General features: G+C 44.1%; 1 protein-coding gene across 6 annotated transcripts in view; it reads left to right on the top strand.

Annotated features, from left to right (window-relative positions):
- LOC116945424 (SH3 and multiple ankyrin repeat domains protein 2-like) overlaps positions 1-22,852 on the top strand; it is a 661,289-nt gene that overhangs the window by 608,791 nt on the left and 29,646 nt on the right. For 4 of the 6 annotated variants that reach the window (XM_032959739.2, XM_076069270.1, XM_032959737.2 and 1 more), the window contains one exon: positions 12,283-12,306. The exons of the other annotated variants lie outside the window; for them this stretch is intronic. In XM_032959739.2, coding sequence (XP_032815630.2) covers positions 12,283-12,306 — 24 coding nt within the window. The remainder of the gene's footprint in view (positions 1-12,282; positions 12,307-22,852) is intronic. 6 annotated transcript variants of the gene reach the window in all.

Genomic DNA, 22,852 nt, shown 5'->3' with positions numbered 1-22,852 from the left:
TAAATAAAAAAGTCTGCAGTCTCTGTGAGGCTGACCCTGAGTAAAGTCAGAGTCAACAGCCAAAGTATATCCCTGCTTGACTGTGTCATGCGGTGACACCTGTCTCTCTCAGTGAGCCAGTTGAGGGGTGCGCGGTTGGTGAAGATTCCACATTCCTATGACCTGGAACAGTCTTTCCATAGGATGAGTATTGATGAAAGACAGCTTACCGACTGGGCATTTCTATGGTATCTACCGTGTGGCAAATCTTGAGCAAGGATCTGTGGCTGCATTGTGTCTATGCATTGTTAACGGAGGAGCATTTAGCATTCCACGTGAAAACAAATATTTGTTTGGGTTTTGGTTGACAGATGTTTTTCGTTGTTCAAAATTGTGCTGACATAACAAACATCCAAGACAAGATTATCTGCATACACTTTATGTGTTGAGAATCAATCGCGAACGTGGTCTTAGCAAAGTAAACTGAGTGTTATCGTGAAGCCTCTTTCTTTATTCCATAACAGTGCAGCGGGTTAGGATACATGCACAGATTATTTTAGCGGTATGATTGGCTCTACTGGGCTGCTGGAATGTGTAGTGGCCACTCTGCACCTGATGAGCCTGTTTTGCACCGGATACACGGTTAGATTGTTGCAGCCGGCTGGTAAGCTATAGAGAAAATTGTTCAAACAAAATCATCATCAGCCACAATCAACGCCACTACAGGATGAAGGCCTCTGAAATTACCCGCTGCCATTTCATCGCGATCCAACGATCTAACATCAACAACAACACACTTCAGCTTTTCTGAAAATGCATCTGAAAGACCAGTGGTTAATTTGTCATTATGCATCGACATCACAGACAAAATAAAAAAAAATGGTGAATTCAGTGCCTATAACTAAACCTAAAACAACATTTTTAAAGCAGTATGAAAGGGGTAGCTAAGTGCCTCAGGAGTCAAGGGTCAGGACACTCAACCGTCACCACTGAGAATCTGGGGTCAAATCCAGCCACCCGTGATTCAAAGATTCTCAAGTGAGTTGATGGTGTCAGCCCTCTCAGAATCTTTATTAATCTTCGAGGAATCCGATGAGCTATGAAGATTTTTTTTGACAAATATCCAGTCGGTGAGGGTCAGAAAGTTATTGCACAAAAAAACGCCCGCAAATTACGTTAATTTTGGTTTTGAAACTAAAGTTAGGGTCCTGCTCTGACAATAACAAAAATACCCTATTGTCTACCATGCAATGAGCATTTCTCGGAAAGAGGGTGTGTTAAAAAGTGCTCCGTGGAGCGTGTTATGGAATAAAAAGATTTCAGGAACAGATTCATGAAATCTTCCTCGAGCCATTCTCTAGCGCTGCACACGAGAGTTCCAAACGGACACTCATAGCGTCTCGCAACGTGCGCTTGACGCACATTTCGTAATAATTTCGATGTCTCTCCCATCAAACAAGTTGTAGTTCCGCACTCGTATCTATCGGCTGCCCTGAATTATTATTATCCACATTCCTGTGGCAGGAGCCAGATGATCCATAGGATGACCATTCCTGTCTTCCCACGAAAGAATAGTAATTGTATCAACAAAGGAATTAAAGGAAACAAAGCAATGCTGCTAATGGCTTTCGATGATGTACTTTAAACTGGACTTTTGGCACTGTGGTTATGTTGACTCCCGGTCGGAAGGTTGGAAGTGTTCATCCTGGTCTGGGATTGACACAAAACCGTGATATCTCCTCGCTTAACACAATCAATACCACCTTTGTGGGGAAAATCAAGAGCTGGGCAATTCAAGAGCTGGGTGAGGATTTTCTCTGGAGAGACTGGCTCCTGCCGTAGGGATGTGGATTGCCCATCACTGGCTCAATGCAGCCGATTGACATCGGCACCACTGCTGTTTAAATTGAGCGAGGATTCGTACAACACTGGCAGTTGTAGCCTCGCTGTTGGAAAGTCTCGACCTGCATACAGGCTTTGCCTTCGTGTGCGACATAAGAGCAGAGTTGATTTGTATTTATCACTGCTATTACACAAGGACATTCCTTCAAAATCCATTTGCCCATTTCCAAAGTCAATGGATTATTTTGAACACAATTAACTTGTATACACTGCATTTGAAACTGTTTCATTTCCGTCACGCATAAGTTCGGATTGCTTGTTCATTACAGCATTCATGCTGGTGTCCACAACTGATCTACTTTACAAAACTACGTAACATTTTCTGGAGAAATGTTCTCGCTGATGATGCAGTAATTTGAACACGTAGGCTCTTGCAACCAATATCATCCATAATATAGGTTTTTTTGGGGGGGTTAGATCGCGTAAATATATAAACGTGTCGTTAAACCCGCCACCACCTGACACAGCCAATTAGTAAGGTTTGTCACGTAAACAGAACGTGGCAATTCGTCACTAGTACAGCACACCGGTGTGTTGGAGAGCAAAGCCACACCATTTACAATCTGAGTACGTCTCACCAGTAATTACAACCAGCATTATCAGGCGACAGCCAGATTTGTGTAGAAATCCTCCTGTTTTGTTCCTTAAATAGAGGGGTAGATGTGATGACGCCACTTGTAAGCCCTTCTTGAGCGAAGTGCGGGAGGATTAATGAACTAGTGACGAATTGTCATGTTCTGCTTACGTGGCAAACCTTACTAATTAGCTGTGTCTGGTGGTGACGGGTTTAGCGTCACATTAACGCGATCTAATAAAAAAAAAACCTGTATTATGGATGCAGTAATTGTCACCGTCTGATTTTTGTAAATATCGGTCTCCCTGTGCTTAACCATACTTTGGGCAGTGCTTATCTGTCGGTTGGTGCTAAGGGGATGGCGTAAATTCCACATTCCTATGGTGGAGGATGGGATTGCTAATGGGCAATCATTGTTCACTTCCCGCTACGTGGCGAAGGATCACAAGGCGGTACTAATTTAGCCAACCCTGAATAAATGATGATGCTACGTTGACCCTGACTGAGATGTGAACGCACACATTTGTGGTTGTGAGCCACGCTGCTCACCATCTGGGATAAATCGTAGATCCACGTGAGCAGTTGTTAGAATCGTGAAGAATGCGCTATTGTGTGACTACAAACATTTCTATTCCATGACCGGTATGGCTTGTACATGGCCCAGCAAAAATGCATTGTTACTCAAGCAGAATGGGCTGGAGATCAAAGTAAACATTCATCAGATGTCAAAAGTACACCGTATGCACTCTCTTCAAATATGCTTTAAATAAAGCTCGTATTATTTATTGAGAGAGCCACATAAGTCAAATAGAAAAGAACAGGGTCAACATGCTGTCTTCTCTGTTATACGTACATACGTACCGCGTTGATAAATGTGGCTGGGTCCAGATTAACTCGGCTCACTGGATTCATAATGCAGTGTGTTAACCACCAAGCTTTTTTATTTTTTATTTAAATACTGGGCCACAAAATGAGTGCAATGGGTTGGTGGATGGTTGAATTTATACTGTGTGTGTGTACCTGTGTTTGAACATGGTCCTGGTCACACCACCGCCTTGTTGCCTGCGCCTGCTCCTCAACATGTAATCCGCAAGCGGAACTTGCCCCTTGCAATCTATAAACACAGTATGGAGGATGTTTATCTTTCTGCGTGCATATGTGTGGAGTGGCGATGAGCGCATTGTACCAGGATCCAAATGACAAGGATCTGATTCTTGACCGTGAGCAAAAATACCCATTTGCAAGTGGTGCTTGAACACCGCCTGAACCCCTCCTATATCAGCTCAGCCTTTAATTGAATACTTAGTGCAGTGTGAGCACAGCTATAGGGGATACAGTGAGTCGCTGAGCATAATTATGACCGTGCCACCTCGTTGTTTTCTCCCAAATTGGCCAAATTCCAAAATGACCCACAAATTACCCAATTGGGATTATGCATGGCAAGCGTTGCCCCTTTAGTGGCAGACTCATGCCAGTTTTGCAGGGCCAAATGTGCGGGTCACCTTGTGCCCATACGGGACCGCCTTACCACTGTGGTGGGTTCCCTTTCCAATGTGTTGAGATGTCGTGTTATTTTAAGCTCTCCAAGATGCTCCGGCGTAAAAGGAAACTATATCGCAAACAAATAAAGAAATTATTATTTCTCTCCCATTGCTGCCCTAAGAGAGGCACTCGCTAAGATCATCTACATCTAAAGTTTCAGTTTGATTGGGTTTGTTTTGTATTTTGCGTTACACGACGTACTGAGACTCACACCGGTCACATTTGTCACCGCGGTACAGTGCGCGGAGGCCTTAACAATGAGGGTGTGCCCAACATTCTCACCTCGGTGTCGTTAATATTCACGGATACAGTCTGTTCCCATTCTCGTTCAGTTGTGACACGAGGACTTTTGCATGTCTGTACAGGGCCGGGTGGTGAACTCATTATTTAGTTATGCACATTTTTAGAAAGCTCACTCACAGATAAGTTCTCAAGGGGCCTCCTACACGTTTTAGGTTTTACTTGTAAGGCCATGCCTAATCATTCATGTCGTGGGCAGTTTATATTTTTTTAAGCTGGCACGTGTAAAATTGAGTGGTCCTTCGCGGATGCCCCTTGATTTACTTCCGCAAATGTAGTTTCTGTAACTTAGGTCTCTGATAAAAAAAACTCGCAAATGAACTCCGTACTGAGTTAACCTCTCAGGACTGGGCTGGTCGTGGATTAAATACACGACACTGCCCAGACACGGGGACACACCGGTGATTGTTACTCTCGGCAATGGAAACATGAGCTGAAATGCAATTTTGTCAAAACTGGAATGGCCTGGGATTCTGAATTAACCTTTCTGATGCTACCGGACAGACATGTATTCATAAATAAATCAATGCTGTTGGCTTTGGTGTACCCAGCACATGTGCAAAAGAAAGCATCATCAACATTGTCAATAACACCATCTTGCAACAGAAGACTGTGTAATGTAGCAGAGCTAATGTTTCGGTACGTTGCCCCTATTCAAATGTGGCCCTATTCCTGCTCTGAAGAAGGGCTATCGCCTAAGACCTTAATCTATTACCAATGTATTTTTAGCTCTGTTATAAGGTATTGTGATAATGACAAATACGATGAGGCGTTTTTAATGTATTAATAATGTAAATGGGTTCCTCTGTTCACGCTAAGCAGCTTTGAGCTACTGATGCTCCTCTTTACTTGCTGGAGTAGTGAACAGTCTCATTGCTTTTTATTCATCGTGGTTTAGTGGAGATGTTTTTGAGTTGATCAGTGACCCCTTCATTTTTGTATTGCATGTGGCTGACATACAGTGCCGTCGTTGAGCTATCATTTATGGCCAGGTCGCGTTTGAGAAAGAGCTATATAGCTCAGTGGGCCTGACCTGGTAATAAATGTAGTTTTCAAATAGTATATGGTTAAAATGAAATATAATGTGTGCATATTTTACACAACTGAATTATGCGGTGGTGATGTACCGTGTGTTTCTGTTTGCCCATAACTGTAGCTCTGCTTTGAATTGGAAGCTGGATTTTAATCTGAACTGATGCTATAGATTAGCATCCATGTGAAATGAACTGTGAGATGCATGCAATCTCATCAGTGGAAATGGCATGTGCTTATTTGTATCTCATTTGCCAATTTTTTTTAAAGATTCAAGCTCTGAATAGGTGCACAAACGTTGGCACAACAAGAATCAACATATCCTGCCTCAAATGAGCATTAGGGCAGCATCAATCTTCGATGGCAGAGAACTAGCGGTGGAAATTCCACATTCATATGGCAGGGGTCATGTTCATATGAAGAGAAATAGAATTGCTGATGATTATCAGTCCTGCCATAACATGATAACCTGGGAGCGGTAATCAGAGCACGTGGAGGGAGCAATGATACGTTTGCACTGGGTGTGTCATTTCCAGACATCCTCCTGTAATATCTGCCCTGGATCTGACTGTGCCTTGAACTGCCTCTTAATGTTTACCTAAAGGGACTTGCTTTTCAAACAATTACCCATCCCAGTGCAATCACTGACAATGTTTATCACTGAAGATCCTGTGCATACTTGTCCATTGCCACAAAAACGCAAGTTTTTGACTTCCCATGTTTGCCGATTGACACTGGAGATGCTACAGTGCTAGCGAGCCCATAATAAACAGAGACCTACTCCAGAATAAGACACTCTCTTGGGCTTCCCTCCAGTGTCTTATTCAATAAACCCTTTCCACCTGCTGTCAGTCGACAATAGTTGTGTAACCAGTCATACGTTTCTCTGAATCTTAAATGCTATATTTTTCTACCAAATTTTACATGGGACTTTTTTTTGCAATTGCGTGGTGGCTTGGAATGAGACCAGCACACTTGAAGGACATTACAATGATTTTAATTGCTTAAAACTATTTAATTTCTAACACTATATATGGATGGCGCAGATCAGCATCCAATGGGGAAAACAAAACCATCCGGATGGTGGGTGGAATATTCTAAGAGGAGATCTTGGATGTCTGGAATCAGCAAGGAAATAGCTGGGAGAAGATGAGTGTGATGTGGAGTGTGTAGTGGAGAGCGGTAGTGTAGCAGTTAGCGCGATGCGCTATGAACCTGGTGACCTGAGTTTGATTCCCGCTCATGGCCAATACCAGTGACGATTATCTGAACCGATCCTGGGCTTCCCCTGCTTTCGTTTTTACACGTAGTCACTAGGGAGACAGAGGTGGCCGGGCATGATGCTGGCCACACATTCCTTCATGTGCCGTGCCAGCTTTCATAGCTGCTCACGAACAACAGCACTTGCCCCAAAAATATGGTACTTTGTTGTGGCATTATTGGTATAACCTCCGATTAGCATAGTTGGCTACGTACGGTGCAAAAGTAGTTCAACATACATACATAGGCAGTGGTGACCTCTTGGGATTCCATGTTATAGCATATCATTCGAAGTCAACTTGCATGTACAATGTATTTCAAACGTATGCATGTCAGACCCTCTAGCCTACACTAACACTGAATTTCATTTTCACCCAGCTGCTTGTGCATTCGATCTTTGTCTCAGGGGACCGTGCATTCTAAAGTGACGAGGCATGTGAACGCCATAAATAATCATGAAAAATTATCAATAATAATCCAATTGGCTCCCTTCTCAAATAGACAATGGGGTAGTGTTCGTCTCCGTTAATGATGGAAATTTGACAATCCCCGTATTAAGTGCAGGTTTTACCTGTAGCCATGACCACAGTTGACTTTGCCACAAAGTTGTACCTGTTTTATTAACCCAGTAAAATGATAGGCAGACGTGGGATTTGAGATCACAGCATTCCAATTGTCAAGTGCTGTCATCACAGCACCAGCTGGAAAATATTTGAAGTAACACCGAAAATGAATTAGCTCCATCAATCACATGAATTTGTGTAAGATCCAAATAAATAGGTGCTATTGTTATCATGAACGTTTACGAATTCCATTTGTGTGCATACGTAAACTTACACGCACTAAGAATGTATATTTTTTACGTGAGTAAAGCTGCCCTGGGCTCTCCTATTTGAACCGCTGAGCAATGAGAACCAGATGACCCTTCCGAAGCGGTTTATCATCCCTTTGATCTTCCCCCCCCCCCCCCCCAATGTTCGTATGCCCTGCCAATTCGTAATGCTCTTCAGCTGCAATCAAAGTCCATCCACTAGAATTTTCCTCCTACCTTCAACAGCGGTACCTGCCAGGAGACCGTGGACAAAGTGGTGAATGCCAGTCCTGATTCAACACAGATGAAGTGCTCAGCGTAACTGGCGCTCCGCAAAGCCTGCGTGTCAGGGCATCTGGGTGCCTCGACTTCTTTGCGAATGTAATTTATCAAGACACCTTCCAATGCCATCTCTTTTTTTTTGCCGAGATTCCTATGGGGATACAATCTAAACGGGCACATTGGCTCTCGTCGTGTGGTCAGTGCACTGGACTTGCAATCCAGAGGTCATTGGGATAAATTTATTAAATCCCCCCCCTCCCCCCGCCTCTGTACACCCACCAGTATAAACGTATCCACCACAGTCAGTCGGCCGGCATGTCGTGCACAGTGGGGTAAAGCGTGGGTTAGTGCCGTCTCTTTCAAGACGTCTAGCCGGTAGGGAAGAGTAGGCCAAAATTCCCTGTAGAGGGGTCTCTCCAGAGCTCCCTCGAGCGGGGGAGCCCCTTCCGCCAGCAGTGGTGTGAGCTAGCAATTGGCGGGCTGCACCTTTGGCCATTCTTTCTTTTCTTTACGAGAGATTTGCTCCTGCCATTGTACATAAACATATATCTACGCGATGACTTCATTCACATCGGAATTTGGGATTTACACCGCTGGCTGGAGATGACAGCTGACCCACGCAAGGATGCTGCTCGGTATCTTTTGTAAATTCCTTACTCGGCTATTTATTTTATTGACGGAGGAAACCGGAGCTCCTCGAGAAAACCGACTTGTACAAGGGGATAACGCAAAATAAAAATCCGTGTGGACAGGTCGACGGCCGGCTTGCTATGCTGCAAGCAGTCTTCCGTCCCCTCTGCGACTCAGAAAGTTGTGTAATTTTCAAACAAGTAATTTCAACCTCATCTACAAAAACCTTCCTCCAAAGTAATGAATTACCACCATATTCTCCAGATTACAAAGCGCCATTTACCCCATACTTTAAAGCCAAGGTTTGGGTGTGTGCTATAATGGTGGTAGCCGTGTGTGTCTAAATCACGTGATTGACATGGGGCGCAAGTTTGAGGTGCAGTGCGTCTAACTTTCTCGGGCATCTTATAATCCAGAAAATGTAATCAATGTTCGTACCACCACACCCGGCTGTATAACCTGTATTGTAAGGAACACCCGGGTGTCTTTAGTCACACAGTAATCATCATTATGATGATTATAAAAAAAAAATATAGAATTATTGTACAATTCCCTTTCAATCCATAATTATTCGAAGAAATGCGCTTCAATATCCCGTGTATGCCTCCACTTTCGCTTCTTTAAATCTTTCGTAAGAAAGTTCGCTTGAAAAAAAAAATGCCCACTCGATGTGGTGAAGAGCTCAGAGAGGAGCGCATTGCAGCAGCATTTTCACACGCGGACTTTAAATCGCCGCCTACGTTTAAATAAAATCCCACCCTGCCCAACGAGTGCTTCTCAAATATTTTCCCCAGTAAACCCACGGTGATGTGGAGTACCATCCTGCGGCATTCCACAGCCCGACCCTGAAAGTTTCAGGACGGAGTGTTTCGGTCGATATTTAAGTAACGATTTCCACTTTGTCGCCTCTTCGGTGTTTTGACGGGAGGGATGCCAGCACCTCTCGCGTTCGTCGTCACACTGGCCGGCCCGATAAGGAGGGGAGGGGGAATAAATAGCAGAAATGCACGTTTGTTAACATGAACGTGGTTCGCGCGGTCGTCCTGCTGTGCTCCAGGCACAGTGCCTTGGTAAAAAATGTGTTAAAAGTTTAACCTCAACACAGGAAGACAGACGTGGGTCATAGGACATTACGCCTCCTCATTTCCCTCTGATGCTGTGCATAAATACAAAACACAATCACTACAATAGAGAACACAAGAGGTTGAATTTATGCTTTTACCAAGTTCAAAGTGTTTCCCCCTTCCAACAACACATATACATTGGATTTATATATCATCTACAAAAAAAAATGCATCTCAAGATTATCTACACTTTAGTGTGAAATGCACATATATACATTATATATACACTGTATGCACTCTTGAGAGTCAATAGTCACAGCCAGAACAGAAGAGGAAGGACTTGTGCCTGGAATTGAACAGAGATGGGGTCAGGAGCATTAGCAACCCTGAGCTCGTGGTGGGAATTCCACATTCCCTTGGCTTGTGCTGCACTATTCTGAAGACTCTTGACTTTGCCACGAATTGGTACACATTTTGTGCAACGCAAAGGGTTGACGGATGGAGTCGACCGTAGTCTAATGCTCTCTGAATAGCACGGTTAGCTACGTACGGTGTGATAGAAGTTCAACACATATACATGCATAGTATGTATATGTGTGCACAGTCTATTTAATTGTCCAGTGGTAACTTGTATAATAATGTGGCCTGGGTCGTCCATTGGCTCACTTCGCTTAACTACGCACCTACTGTATTGGTGTTGTCGTAGATGGAGCGGCGGTGCAGTGGTTAGCGTACTGGGCTATGAACCCGATACCCTGAGTTTGGCTCCTGGCCATGGCTGACATCAGAGGAGAGCGATATCCGAAGCGGTCTTGGGCCTCCCCTTCACTAATGCGCACTGACCGGCGTGGTGAAGTACGGTTAAACAGCACCCATGGCCAACAGGGTTCTGGGGAGGTCCTTTATCCCGCAGAGAATAAACGATAATTATCGTTTTGGTGAGGTCACCATTGGCATAAGCCATGCGTCCGTGGTGGTGACCACACCACTCCCTTATGTGCTGTGTCAGTTTTAATAAGTGCTCGCAAATGGCAATTGCGACAACATCTCCATGATTGAAATATTTAATTTGTCCTTTGGGTGTTTTGATAGTTCTTGTATTGTGTACTCTTTGTCCATATATATATTTGTGTGCAAGCGTTAATATATTCATGTGTTTACACTAATGGAAGTAATGAGTGTAAAGATACCGTTGGGTTTAGAATGTGGAATGTCATTAAAGTAGTGTTCCTGCTCCCCTGAGATCAATTTTACATGAGGAAACAAATACCTTATTCTGATTAAACTAACCTTTAAGGCTTTACATATTATATTATTGGTTCTTTCGGTATGATGATTGCTTGTGTTACAGTCGAAACGTCGTGAGAATTGTATTGTTTTATATTTTTATTATCTTATTGTTTCCCTTCTACGTGACTTTACCGAAAGAACCAAGAATATGAATCCCTGCAGTCACGAAAGCTTTAAATCAAAATTTAGCTTTACATATTCTTTGGATAATTAGATGAACTTTATCCTCTGTATTGTAAATATGGAGTTGCATCTTATAATCTATAAGGCATGCATCTGTGTTTGACCAGATCTGTAGAACTGTATTCACATGGGGCGGCACATCTTTGGGGTGCAACTTATTGTTGAAAGAGAGGGGCTTATCAGAATTTGGTACCAGCTGAGTTTATTCCTGCAATATATTTGAAGTTGAATAATAGACTCCAAAATCATAATAGGAACACATGGTCACGTAGACGTGTTACTGAAAAGTTTTACTTATTAACAGTGAAGCATTTAAATTACATTGGCATGTGTTGATGTAATCTTGTAGTTTTAAATACCATAACATATCTGGATGAAAACAATAAAGTAATGAGTGTCCTTGTGGAGGACATAAATACTGTAACACAATACTTATATTCTCCACAATGTTTATCCTGATTATTGTCTGTTATGCATTCAATGACTTTGTGTCAAACTCGGACCCATATATAACAAGATTATCCCTGCCTCCAAACATCTGGCAGTTGGCTAGCATTGGTCCAAGCAAGCCTGACTGATGATGAGAGATGCTGATGAGTGCTGAAACTAGTCCAGAGTTTGCTTGTATTGAACCAATGCTGCTGAAATTATGCACTCTCAGAAGACAACGGTGGCCCATGGTACGTGTAAAAAAATATATATACTTAAAATTTTTAAGTAGTGGAAGGACAGATGTGTGAAGGAGGCAAATTTGTCTGCTTATATGTTTTGAATGCAGAAAAAAAACCCCAGCACGGAGCTCTTCCGTCGCGTGCCTATACCACGCTCGTTTCAGAGTACCGGCGCTCGCATGCGCATGCTGCACCTTGTCGAGCATGGGCCAATTTTACGCTTAGCTCCGCTTGCAAGTGGTCATTACACCTGTCCTTCGCTGAGCACACGGTGGTGGTTAAATTGTTGAGAGAAAAAAAAAATCACCATGCACACTCGCGTCGAGTGACCTTTCTACGCATTCTCGTGCCATCGGAGCGGTGCTGTAAGTTAGGAAGCAGGCAGAAAGGCCCTGTTGTTTCCTTTACAACCTCCTTCTCGCGGGTGTTTTTGTCTCATTCCTGTGCCTTTGAACGAAAACAAATATTTGTTGTAAAACATAAAAGATCTTTGAAAATGTTCTGCCGTCTGTAATGCCATTGTGCAGTTTCTGTAATATCTGTCATAAACACTCCACAATGTATTACTAGATTTGCATCAAAGGTATTTTGCGGAAGGTGGTTTTTGGAAATTTCATCATAAGCAACGATTGGAATGAACCATATTTTTACTCTTGAGCACTCTCGATTAAAACACAGTTGAGTTGTTTCTTTTTTGACAAAATTAAAACCTCTCTCATATATACCTCCTAATCTTCCGCTTCTGCTTTTTGTCTTTATAAGCTGCAACACGGATCAAGCCACCAGGTAATGTTGTCCAACCTTTCCTCTCTGCCTTCCTGTGAAATTGTGTCCGCTTTAATTTGTTTACAGCCATTACCATTGCGATTTGTTACGGTGACTGAAAGGGGATTGTTGCACGGCATCACACGCAAATTAAGTCACGGGGCATTTGATGTGTCTTAGCGGCAGATGATACGGTTGGATAATCCACCAGGTGGCTGAAGCGCCAGGTGGCTGCGCCAGGAATTGAATCAGTGGGCATTGACCTTTGTGGCGAGCATGCTGAGCACTAAGCTACTGGGCCGCTTTCACGGTGATTTGATTTTTGTTTGCCGTTAGCTAAACTAATGGGTTCCGTAGCGTGGAAGTGGAGACTCCACATACAGTATTTTATTTTCAGAGGCAGACTCTGCAAGCAATGGGTGATTATATTTTGATGTAAAGCTTTCGTGACTGCAAGGATTCATATTCTTGTTTCTTTCGGTAAAGTCACGTAGAAGGGAAACAATAAAATAATAAAAATATAAAACAATAAAATTCTCACGACGTTTCGACTGCAACACAAGCAATTATCATCAGGTGTGAAAACCACAACAAGAAATTTGAAAAAAGTGGCGGTTATTTTTAACGTTAGCACCACGGAGAGAGATTTGACAGTTTGTTCAGATGGACGAGTCCATCTATGTACGGAAAAGAGGAGGGGAGAGACGAAAAATAATGGATGCGGTCTGAAAGCCGCCTTAAGGGTGATCAATCAATTAAGACCCGAAATGGTTTATCAAATCCTTCCAATGATTGCTAAGCCAGAATCAATCTTCTCTGTTGAAATTGTCTCTGTGTTTGTATATGTGGATAGCCTCATAAACGGATCTCTCATGGTAGCCAGATGGCTTGCAAAGAACCTCTGTCTTGGAGAAGTCAATGTCATGTGAACCTACTGAATTATAACAGTGATCTGCAACGGCCGAGGTGTTGGTCCTACCGTGTTTCAGGTCTGCTTTGTGTTCACGAATGCGGTCCGAGACATGTCGTTTGGTTTCTCCAATGTAACTACTACCACAGAGGCAACTTAGTTTGTAGACGCCAGGGTACTTTATGTCCGGAATCACATCTTTTACAGATGGAACCAGATCATGGATTTTATGTAATGTGTTGAATCGGACCTGGATCTTGTGTTTATTCAAGATTTTGGAGATATTGTTTGTGATCCCCGCAATGCAGGGTAAAGTGATGGTTTTGAAAGGCTCCTCAAGAGGGTCCTTCTTCATGGTTGGAGTGATAGCTTTGCGGATTGTGTAGTCGGAATAACCATTAGCCTTAAGAGCTTGGTGTACGTGCTTGAGTTAACTGGCTATATCCGACCAGGAACAAGCCATCTGGCTCCCATGAGAGATTCATTCATGAGGCTATCCACATATACAAACACAGAGACAATTTCAACCGAGAAGATGGATTCTGGCTTAGAAATCATTGGAAGGATTTGATAAACCATTTTGGGTCTTAATTGATTGATCACGCTTAAGGTGGCTTTCAGACCGCATCCATTATTTTCGTCTCCCCCCCTCCTCTTTTCCGAACATAGATGGACTCGTCCTTCTGAACAAACTGTCAAATCGCTCTCCGTGGTGCTAAGGTTAAAAATAACTGCCACTTTTTTTCAAATTTTCTTGTTGTGGTTTTCACACCTGATGATGATTGCTTGTGTAGCAGTCGAAACGTCGTGATAATTTAATTGTTTTATATTTGTATTATTTTATTGTTTCCCTTCTACGTGGTGACTTTACCGAAAGAACCAAGAATACAATGGGTGATTATACCGTGCCGATGAGTCCTAATGAGCACAAAACTGGTCCACATTTGTGTCCTATCATTGTGTCACTGCTTCTGTCATGTTTTCTCAAATGTATTTTAACATTGACCTAAGACAAGAGGACCACTACACTTTTTCAGGAAATGCTGATGGTTTGTGTGCATGGTGCACAAAGGCTTTGTACATATTTATGCGTGTTGTTTTAAAACGTACCGGTTGTCTAGGCCTGCGCTACTATTCTGTTCTGATGGGTTTTTCGCATAATTTACAGACTTCCATGGTTGATCGGTGCTCACTCGTGCAGTCAGCTGGTGATCAGGTTTAAATCATCAACCCTTATTCACGAGTGTTTGTGCTTTGGATTACGGCGCTGTTTGTGCAATCGGCTAATGGACGCATTAGCCCCAGTGAGTCAGCTGGCCACATCCTTCCCCGATTTTTTTTATATTCACATCAGATATTGTCTATGATATCTCTTAAACCGTTCCACCAACATTAGCGCAGTTCACCAGAACGGGGCTCGGCACGACCGTACGATTAAAATCGCGGTGATCGCATTCACTGCCCGTTCCTGTCGCAGTGCTTTCCTTCTCAAATGAGTGTGTTTGACATCGCCATTGCTGGCCCAGGGTCAGTGCTGAAATGTGGGTGAAATACTCAACAGTTTGGTAAAGTGGTGAGTACTCCCATCACGTTCAAGACATCTGGTCAGAATTGAATAGGCCAAGAATACCTTGTAGAGGAGCTCTCTAGAATCCCCTCGAGTGGAGGTGCTTCTGCCAGCAGTGGTGTAAGAAAAGTAATGTATGTGGTGGGACCTTTAACCCTCCCACATTGTGCTATGAAAGTGATTTGACCTCGCTCTTGTAATGTTTACATTGTCCTTGGCGATCGCGGCTTCAGATACAGTCCGCTAATTCTCCCCCTCGCCGAGGTTTCAGTGTGGCAGTACAATATGATCGACATCGTAGACCAGGTTTCACATTATAAAATCATAGTGAGCAAACAATATACATGGGCTTTGTGTGCCTTGCCCAGTTGCCGCGATGCCTGTTGGGACACAGCGTGCGGTGATGAAAATGTCATGTAGCCCGCTGTATGTATGGATACAATCTGGTGGCTCAACACAGAGGGCTTTTGGTGTCGGGTACAAAGTTTGCCGTCGTTAAAATTCCCCTCTAACCTCCTCCCCCCCTCCTCCTTCCCTCCTTATGCTGCGAGGTTGAACGGTTAGAGGAGGGTGCCGTCTTCGTTACGAAAGAACGCCTTGGATGGCGGCCCTGCTTGCAGCAACATAGCGCTACAGAAATTCATATTCTTAGTTTTTTCGGTAAAGTCACGTTGAAGAGAAACAACAAAATAACAAAATATATATAAAACAATAAAAAATTCTCACGACGTTTCGACCATAACTCAAACGGTCATCATCAGACACCTGATGATGACCGTTTTGAGTCAAACGGTCATCATCAGACACCTGATGATGACCGTTTTGAGTCAAACGGTCATCATCAGACACCTGATGATGACCGTTTGAGTTATGGTCGAAACGTCGTGAGAATTTTTTATTGTTTTATATATATTTTGTTATTTTGTTGTTTCTCTTCAACGTGACTTTACCGAAAAAAACTAAGAATATGAATTACTGCAGTCACGAAAGCTTTAAATCAAAATAGCGCTACAGGTTTCGCTGCAGTGTCGGCAATAGTTGACCTTCATCTTTGTCCAAAAACAATTGCCGAAAATACCGAGCCTGTGAATGTGGCAGCGTAGACAACCCAACGCTGGCTTTGCTGCGCATTTGAAACGAGCTCGTTAGGAGTCGATGGAAGTGTGTATTTACAACGTAATCATGCTGCTGCTGCTGAGTCGATTTTTTTCCCACCCGTATAATGCCAATTATTCGTAAGGTAAATTAGTGGCTGAGCTTGGGTTATTTAAATATTCGGTGCACGCGCTTAAAGGCTGCTAAGTAATATGACATCATTGTATTGTTTGGTCTACGTAAACACAGCCACTATGTACGCGTACTCTCTCATTGCCATGCCTCTGCTTGGGTGGGTTTAGCCTCTTGACTTAATTTCTCCTCAGCTATTGGCCCAGTTGAGAGTAACATTAGCCCTGTGTTTACATGCTTTGTAATCAGGTTCTGCTGTAAAGTGTATTAACACTTGAACCTTTTGAACTATCTTTGACCTGTGAAACATTATCTATTGCCTTTGGTATTGTAACACCCTAAACAGTACCGTTGACCTTGTGAACTTTGTGTATCCACCATTGCACTTTTACTCTCTTGAAATACAGCCGTGCTTTAAAGCTTTGGACACAAGTGATATATTTCAGTGGGGGGGGTCGGGTCAAGCAGCGGTGCAGTGGTTATAGCGCACTGCTGTGGACACTCGGTGACCTGAGTTCGATTCCCAGCCATGTCTAAAATCAAGCGGTGAGTGATGTCTGGACAGGCGTGGCCTCCACCCTGAGCCCTAACTCCCCGCCATGGTGAAGTATGGTCAAGTAACCCCCCCACCCCACCCCCCCCCCCCCCCAATTGCCCAGGACTGGCGTGACAAAGGGCTGGAAATGAAACAATCACGTTTACTATTTTCTTTTAAAAAAAAAAAACTCCCAACAAATTAGCTGCAGAAAAAAAAACACCACAACAACACGCCGTGTTGCGTAATGCAGAGGGGGACGAGGTGTCAAACGACTGAGGCATGTACCGCTCAAATGAAACGCCACCGTGCTGCGCGTGTGTGGAGTGGCAGAACGGGGCGTTCTCTTCTGCTACGCCTGCCTTTTGTTGTTGTTCGTCAAACGCATTTTGCAACGCATAAGCTGAAAGTACTACGCGTTAACCTCATTTGATCGTCAGCATTTCCAAAGACGTTTAGCATTCTGGTTGCATACCAATACCCAACCATTCGCCACTTAAGTGACGGTGATGTCAGCTCGGCGCCTATGCCAGACCAGGTGCACTTTGAGGCCACGTTTGGTTGCATAACCTCTTTGAGCACGGACACCCAACTAAGATTACGCGCGTCTCCTCGTGAACTTTATGTTCACTTCAGATCTACGAGAGTCAAAAAGAAAAGCAGGGAATGTTTGTTTCAATTAAATAATTATTAAACTGCCGCCTACCATAGGATTACAATGCCCTGGTGGCTGCTACTACTGGACACCATTCTGTAAACAAACCAAACCCGACAGCAAGTGTTTAAACACACACGTGCATATGTGAGGTTTAAAAGGCACACGACACATTGTACAGTGCAACGGGGGGGAGGGGGGGAGAATTAAACAAATATTTAATTTCACCTTCCAATGGTACGTATTCGGTGACATGTTTCACGGCACAAAGAGAGCGAGAGAGAGACCCCTCTGTTTTCGAAACGCAAGCGTCAAGGTTATTTGATGGATGGAGGAGAAGTGTATTATTTAAAGGTATCAAATTTATGTTTCGGGCCTCTCTTTTGTCGCCAGCGGATTGTGTGTCCCAGGCAGGGATAAAGCGCCGATTTCTCTCTTTGGCGGAGGAACGCTGTCGTCCAGCCCAGACAAGGCCACCCGTGTTCTCCCCGCTCAGCATGCACATAATACCACAAGGTGCATTGTGGCCAGGCCCTGTGCGCCTGGCCACGCCACAAAGAAACACAAAAAAAACAGACCCTGCGTGTCACGCGCGCTTCTGGCTATGAAACCCGCTGCAGGAATGCGGCTACACCTGAAAAACAGAATAATCCAATTTTCCGTCATGTTTTAGTGCTCACAGCCGCTGCGCGGGTTTGACTTGATGCCTCTGAAACCTTTGTGCGCGCTTTTGCTAGTGGTACGGTGTGCATTTGCATGTGTGTTCGGTGTATTTGTCTCCCCTAGGGTGACTCGGCCTCAAATGAGTACCTGGTACGGTGTGTAAACATCGCCACGGGGGAGACAAAGGCGTGGTGCTGGCCATCCCGTCCCCTCTGTGCCGTGCCGGTCTTCATAGGTGCCGGTCTTTATAGGTGCCGGTCTTCATAGGTGCTGCTAACAGCACTTGCCCCAACAGTGTGTAAAGGCTATATGGGGGATCTTTGGTGTCGGTTTGTAGATCCTCGCTTAGTTGGTTAGTGAACTACCTTGAACCCAGAAACCTGTGTTCAATTCCCAGCTACGGCTAACATCAGTGACGTGTCATTAAAACCGATCCTGGACCTCTCCGTAGGTTGAATCGGACGTATTAGTGTGGGTGTGCACACGTACGCACTGGGGAGACAAAGGTGGCCTGGCATGATGCTGGCCATACCCCAGTTCCTTGTTGCTGAATACCAGCTTTAATAGGCACCTTATTGAAGGTACTTTCCGCAACAGCGTATGTAGGCTACACGGGGGATCTTTGCCTTTGGTGTCGCCGTGTGACTTTGCTTGATAGGGGAGGCTTGGCAAAGTGGTTCACACAATGTGCTATTACCCCAGTAACCAAAGTTAAATTCCTCTTCCTGGCCAGGAACCAGTCTCAGGTCACCAGGCTAACAGTGCAGTATACAAACTACTGTGCCGCTACTGCTTTGCCATTGGTGGATAGACTGGTACCAATGCAGCGTATACGTTTGGTAATCATGCCTAAAATATTGCAATGTGTATATCTGTAAAAGTTATGCCCATTTTTACTCATTGACTTTAAATTTAAATGCAACTGTAGGTAGTAGAAACAATAAAAAAGCACTTTGTAAAATTAACATCTGTAAAAAAAAATGTTGCTAATGTCATTCATTGATGCCACATATGTAACCTAGATTTATAATGATCAATCACCCAGAGCAGTCGTGTTAACGCATTTTAAAATTGCACGATGATAAAATCATCACTCCATTCAATAACTGTATGGGTCTGGTTTAGAATTTCAGCAGCCAGCAGTGATCACACATAAATTTCCACACTCGAGTTAAGCAGTTTTGCTTTACATTCTGATATCCCTTCAGCCGTTATCTCGGCACAGCGTCTACAAACCCCGAGGCATGTAGGCAAATGCCTAGACAACAGAAGTGTGATGGGAAAATGTCACTCATTCTGGCACACAAGTGAGCTGAGTCGGGGAACCGTTCAACAAAAAAATCAAACTATCAATTAAAGAATGTCAAAAGTGTCGCCTGGCTCAAACGAAGATGAGGCGTTTTCCATTGCCACTGGCCAGTGGTGCAAATTTTTCCTGCTGCCTGGGTCTTTAATATCAGCTTTACAACAGCTTCAGCTACTTGCTAAATCCTGGCACCCAAAGGGGTGTGTGGCCTGCACCACGCCCGGCTGCCTTTGCCTGCTAAGTGGCGATGTTTACTCACCACACCAGGTACTCATTTGAAGCCGAGTCGACCTAGAGGAGGCCCAGGATTACTTGAGATAATCGTCACTGGTGTTGGTGGCCGTGAGCGGGAATTGAATTCAGGAGGCCGGGTTCCATAGCACAGCGCTCGCTCCCCGCTTCACGAACGCTCCCCACACAAAATTATACACAGTCGCGTGCACAGACACGCACAGTGGAGGCAATATAAATGATGTGCCTGTCAGCAGCACAACATTCGCACGGTGGTGTAGGTAACTTAAAGCACAGATGTGCCACCTGCGTCCTGCCCTGCAAAGGAACGTGTGTAAGCGCACAGGTGCCCGAGATTGCATTTACCGTTGAACTGCTCTCGCAGTGTACGTAAAGCCAACCGTGGTAATCGGTGGTACGGGGGAAAGACAACAAACGAAACAGAAACAAATATTGATTTTTTTTTTAAGCTTTCGTGACTGCAGGGATTTCATATTCTTGGTTCTTTCGGTAAAGTCACCACGTAGAAGGGAAACAATAAAATAATAAAAACAAACATAAAACAATAAAATTCTCACGACGTTTCGACAGCAACGCAAGCAATCATCATCGGGTGTGAAAACCACAGCAAGAAAATGTATTATTTTATTGTTTCCCTTCTACGTGGTGACTTTACCGAAAGAACCAAGAATAAGGAACAAATCTGTTCAAAAGAAATGTGTTTCCAATATAGATTTAACAGTGCACAGCTCCAGTGGCTTCCTAATATCGGAAGGAAGAGCGTTCCAGACGGCCGCAGAAGGGCATCTGAATGCACGCATACGCAGCAAACATCTTTATCCGATGGCCAGCCAAAGGCTGCTGTGAGGACGACCGGAGTTTGCGTGTAAATGCGCCAGATTGAATGCGCAACGTTTGGGGCCGTCCATAAATGACGTCACGCACCTGGGGGGGGGTGGGGGGTCAGACATTTGTGACGATGTATGACGAGGGGGGGGGGTGTTTGAGAAATGTGACGTCACATCAAAATGCGCAACTTTAAATAAATATAGACAACACGTTCAACTGAATTGAATAAAACTTTTTTATATATATATAGAAATGTTTTCTCCCACAACAGCAGAGTGCAGCGCCTTAATTAAATACGCACTACAATGACAATAATTTAAAGCGATTTGAAGCAAGTTTTTTTTTCAAAATGGAAATATGTTTTGGGGCGGGGGGGGGGAGCAGATTTTTTTGTGACGTCATATTTGAGGGGGAGGGGGGCGGTCAAAAATCGTCCACAATCGCGTGACGTCATTCATGGACGGCCCTAAATGCGCCGGATTGAATGCGCAACGTTAACGCGTCGTTCGTCACGCAGGGGTGGCCCTGTTGCATTCCCCCTGATCTTTAGTCGGGCGTTGTAGGTAACAGCGCTCCGCAAAGTGTCGGTGTACGGCAAAAGCGGGCGCGCCAGCGGCCTCTTCCAGTTTAGTCCGGTGCACATTTACGACCGCATGAAGTTTTGAATATCTCTAAAAGAGCACACCTTGGTCGCTTCAGTTGCAGATTTAATGTCCCCACTCTTGCAACTGTCGGAGCGGGGAAGTTTGCCTAATTTGCATCTGTTACGCCAGCAGTTGACTTACTTTTCCCGTGGAGGTCTTGGTGCTCAAGTTTGGGCCCAGAGTGGAGCTGAATGCGCACAATAGCTCTTCCCGTACATCCTTTCTTTTATAATAGAAGCCACAAAGCGTTTTTTTTTTAAATTCGCGTGTTTGTACAGTGCCAAGGTACGTAATGTAACGCTCTCCGTGTATAGCCAGGCACCACTTGCACACACAGACACCACACCCACACATATACAGTAAGGGAAAGAAGTATTTGATCCCCTGCTGATTTTGTACGTTTTCCCACTGACAAAGAAATTATCAGTCTATAATTTTAATGGTAGGTTTATTTGAACAGTGAGAGACAGAATAACAACAAAAAATCCGTAAAAACGCATGTCAAAAATGTTATAAATTGATTTGCATTTTAATGAGGGAATAAGTATTTGACCCCCTCTCAATCAGAAAGATTTCTGGCTCCCAGGTGTCTTTTATACGAGCTGAGATTAGGAGCACACTCTTAAAGGGAGTGCTCCTTAAAAGGAGTGCTACTAATCTCAGCTTGTTACCTGTATAAAAGACACCTGCCCACAGAAGCAATCAATCAGATTCCAAACTCTCCACCATGGCCAAGACCAAAGAGCTCTCCAAGGATGTCAGGGACAAGATTGTAGACCTACACAAGGCTGGAATGGGCTACAAGACCATTGACAAGCAGCTTGGTGAGAAGGTGACAACAGTTGGTGCAATTATTCGCAAATGGAAGAAACACACAATAACTGTCAATCTCCCTCGGCCTGGGGCTCCATGCATGATCTCACCTCGTGGAGTTGCAATGATCATGAGAACAGTGAGGAATCAGCCCAGAACTACACTGGAGGATCTTGTCAATGATCTCGAGGCAGCTGGGACCATAGTCACCAAGAAAACAATTGGTAACACACTAAGCCGTGAAGGACTGAAATCTTGCAGCGCCCGTAATGTGCCCCTGCTCAAGAAAGCACATATACATGCCCGTCTGAAGTTTGCCAATGAACATCTGAATGATTCAGAGGACAAATGGTTGAAAGTGTTGTGGTCAGATGAGACCAAAATGGAGCTCTTTGGCATCAACTCAACTCGCCGTGTTTGGAGGAGGAGGAATGCTGCCTATGACCCCAAGAACACCATCCCCACCGTCAAACATTGAGGTGGAAACATTATGCTTTGGAGGTGTATTTCTGCTAAGCGGACAGGACAACTTCACCGCATCAAAGGGACAATGGACGGGGCCATGTACCGTCAAATCTTGGGTGAGAACCTCCTTCCCTCAGCCAGGGCATTGAAAATGGGTCGTGGATGGGTATTCCAGCATGACAATGACCCAAAACACACGGCCAAGGCAACAAAGGAGTGGCTCAAGAAGAAGCACATTAAGGTCTTGGAGTGGCCTAGCCAGTCTCCAGACCTTAATCCCATAGAAAATCTGTGGAGGGAGCTGAAGGTTCGAGTTGCCAAACGTCAGCCTCGAAACCTTAATGACTTGGAGAAGATCTGCAAAGTGGAGTGGGACAAAATCCCTCCTGAGATGTGTGCAAACCTGGTGGCCAACTACAAGAAACGTCTGACCTCTGTGATTGCCAACAAGGGTTTTGCCACCAAGTGCTAAGTCATGTTTTGCAGAGGGGTCAAATACTTATTTCCCTCATTAAAATGCCAATCAATGTATAACATTTTTGACATGCGTTTTTCTGGATTTTTTTGTTGTTATTCTGTCTCTCACTGTTCAAATAAACCTACCATTAAAATTTTAGACTGATCATTTCTTTGTCAGTGGGCAAATGTACAAAGTCAGCAGGGGATCAGATACTTTTTTCCCTCACTGTAGATCAGAGTGAC

This window comes from Petromyzon marinus, chromosome 24, assembly GCF_048934315.1.
Source record: "Petromyzon marinus isolate PM22_M1 ecotype Great Lakes invasive population chromosome 24, UKy_Petmar_22M1.pri1.0, whole genome shotgun sequence".
NCBI classification, from domain to species: Eukaryota; Metazoa; Chordata; class Hyperoartia; order Petromyzontiformes; family Petromyzontidae; genus Petromyzon; species Petromyzon marinus.
Note: the sequence above shows the minus strand (reverse complement) of the source record. Positions and strands in the feature narration are given on the sequence as shown.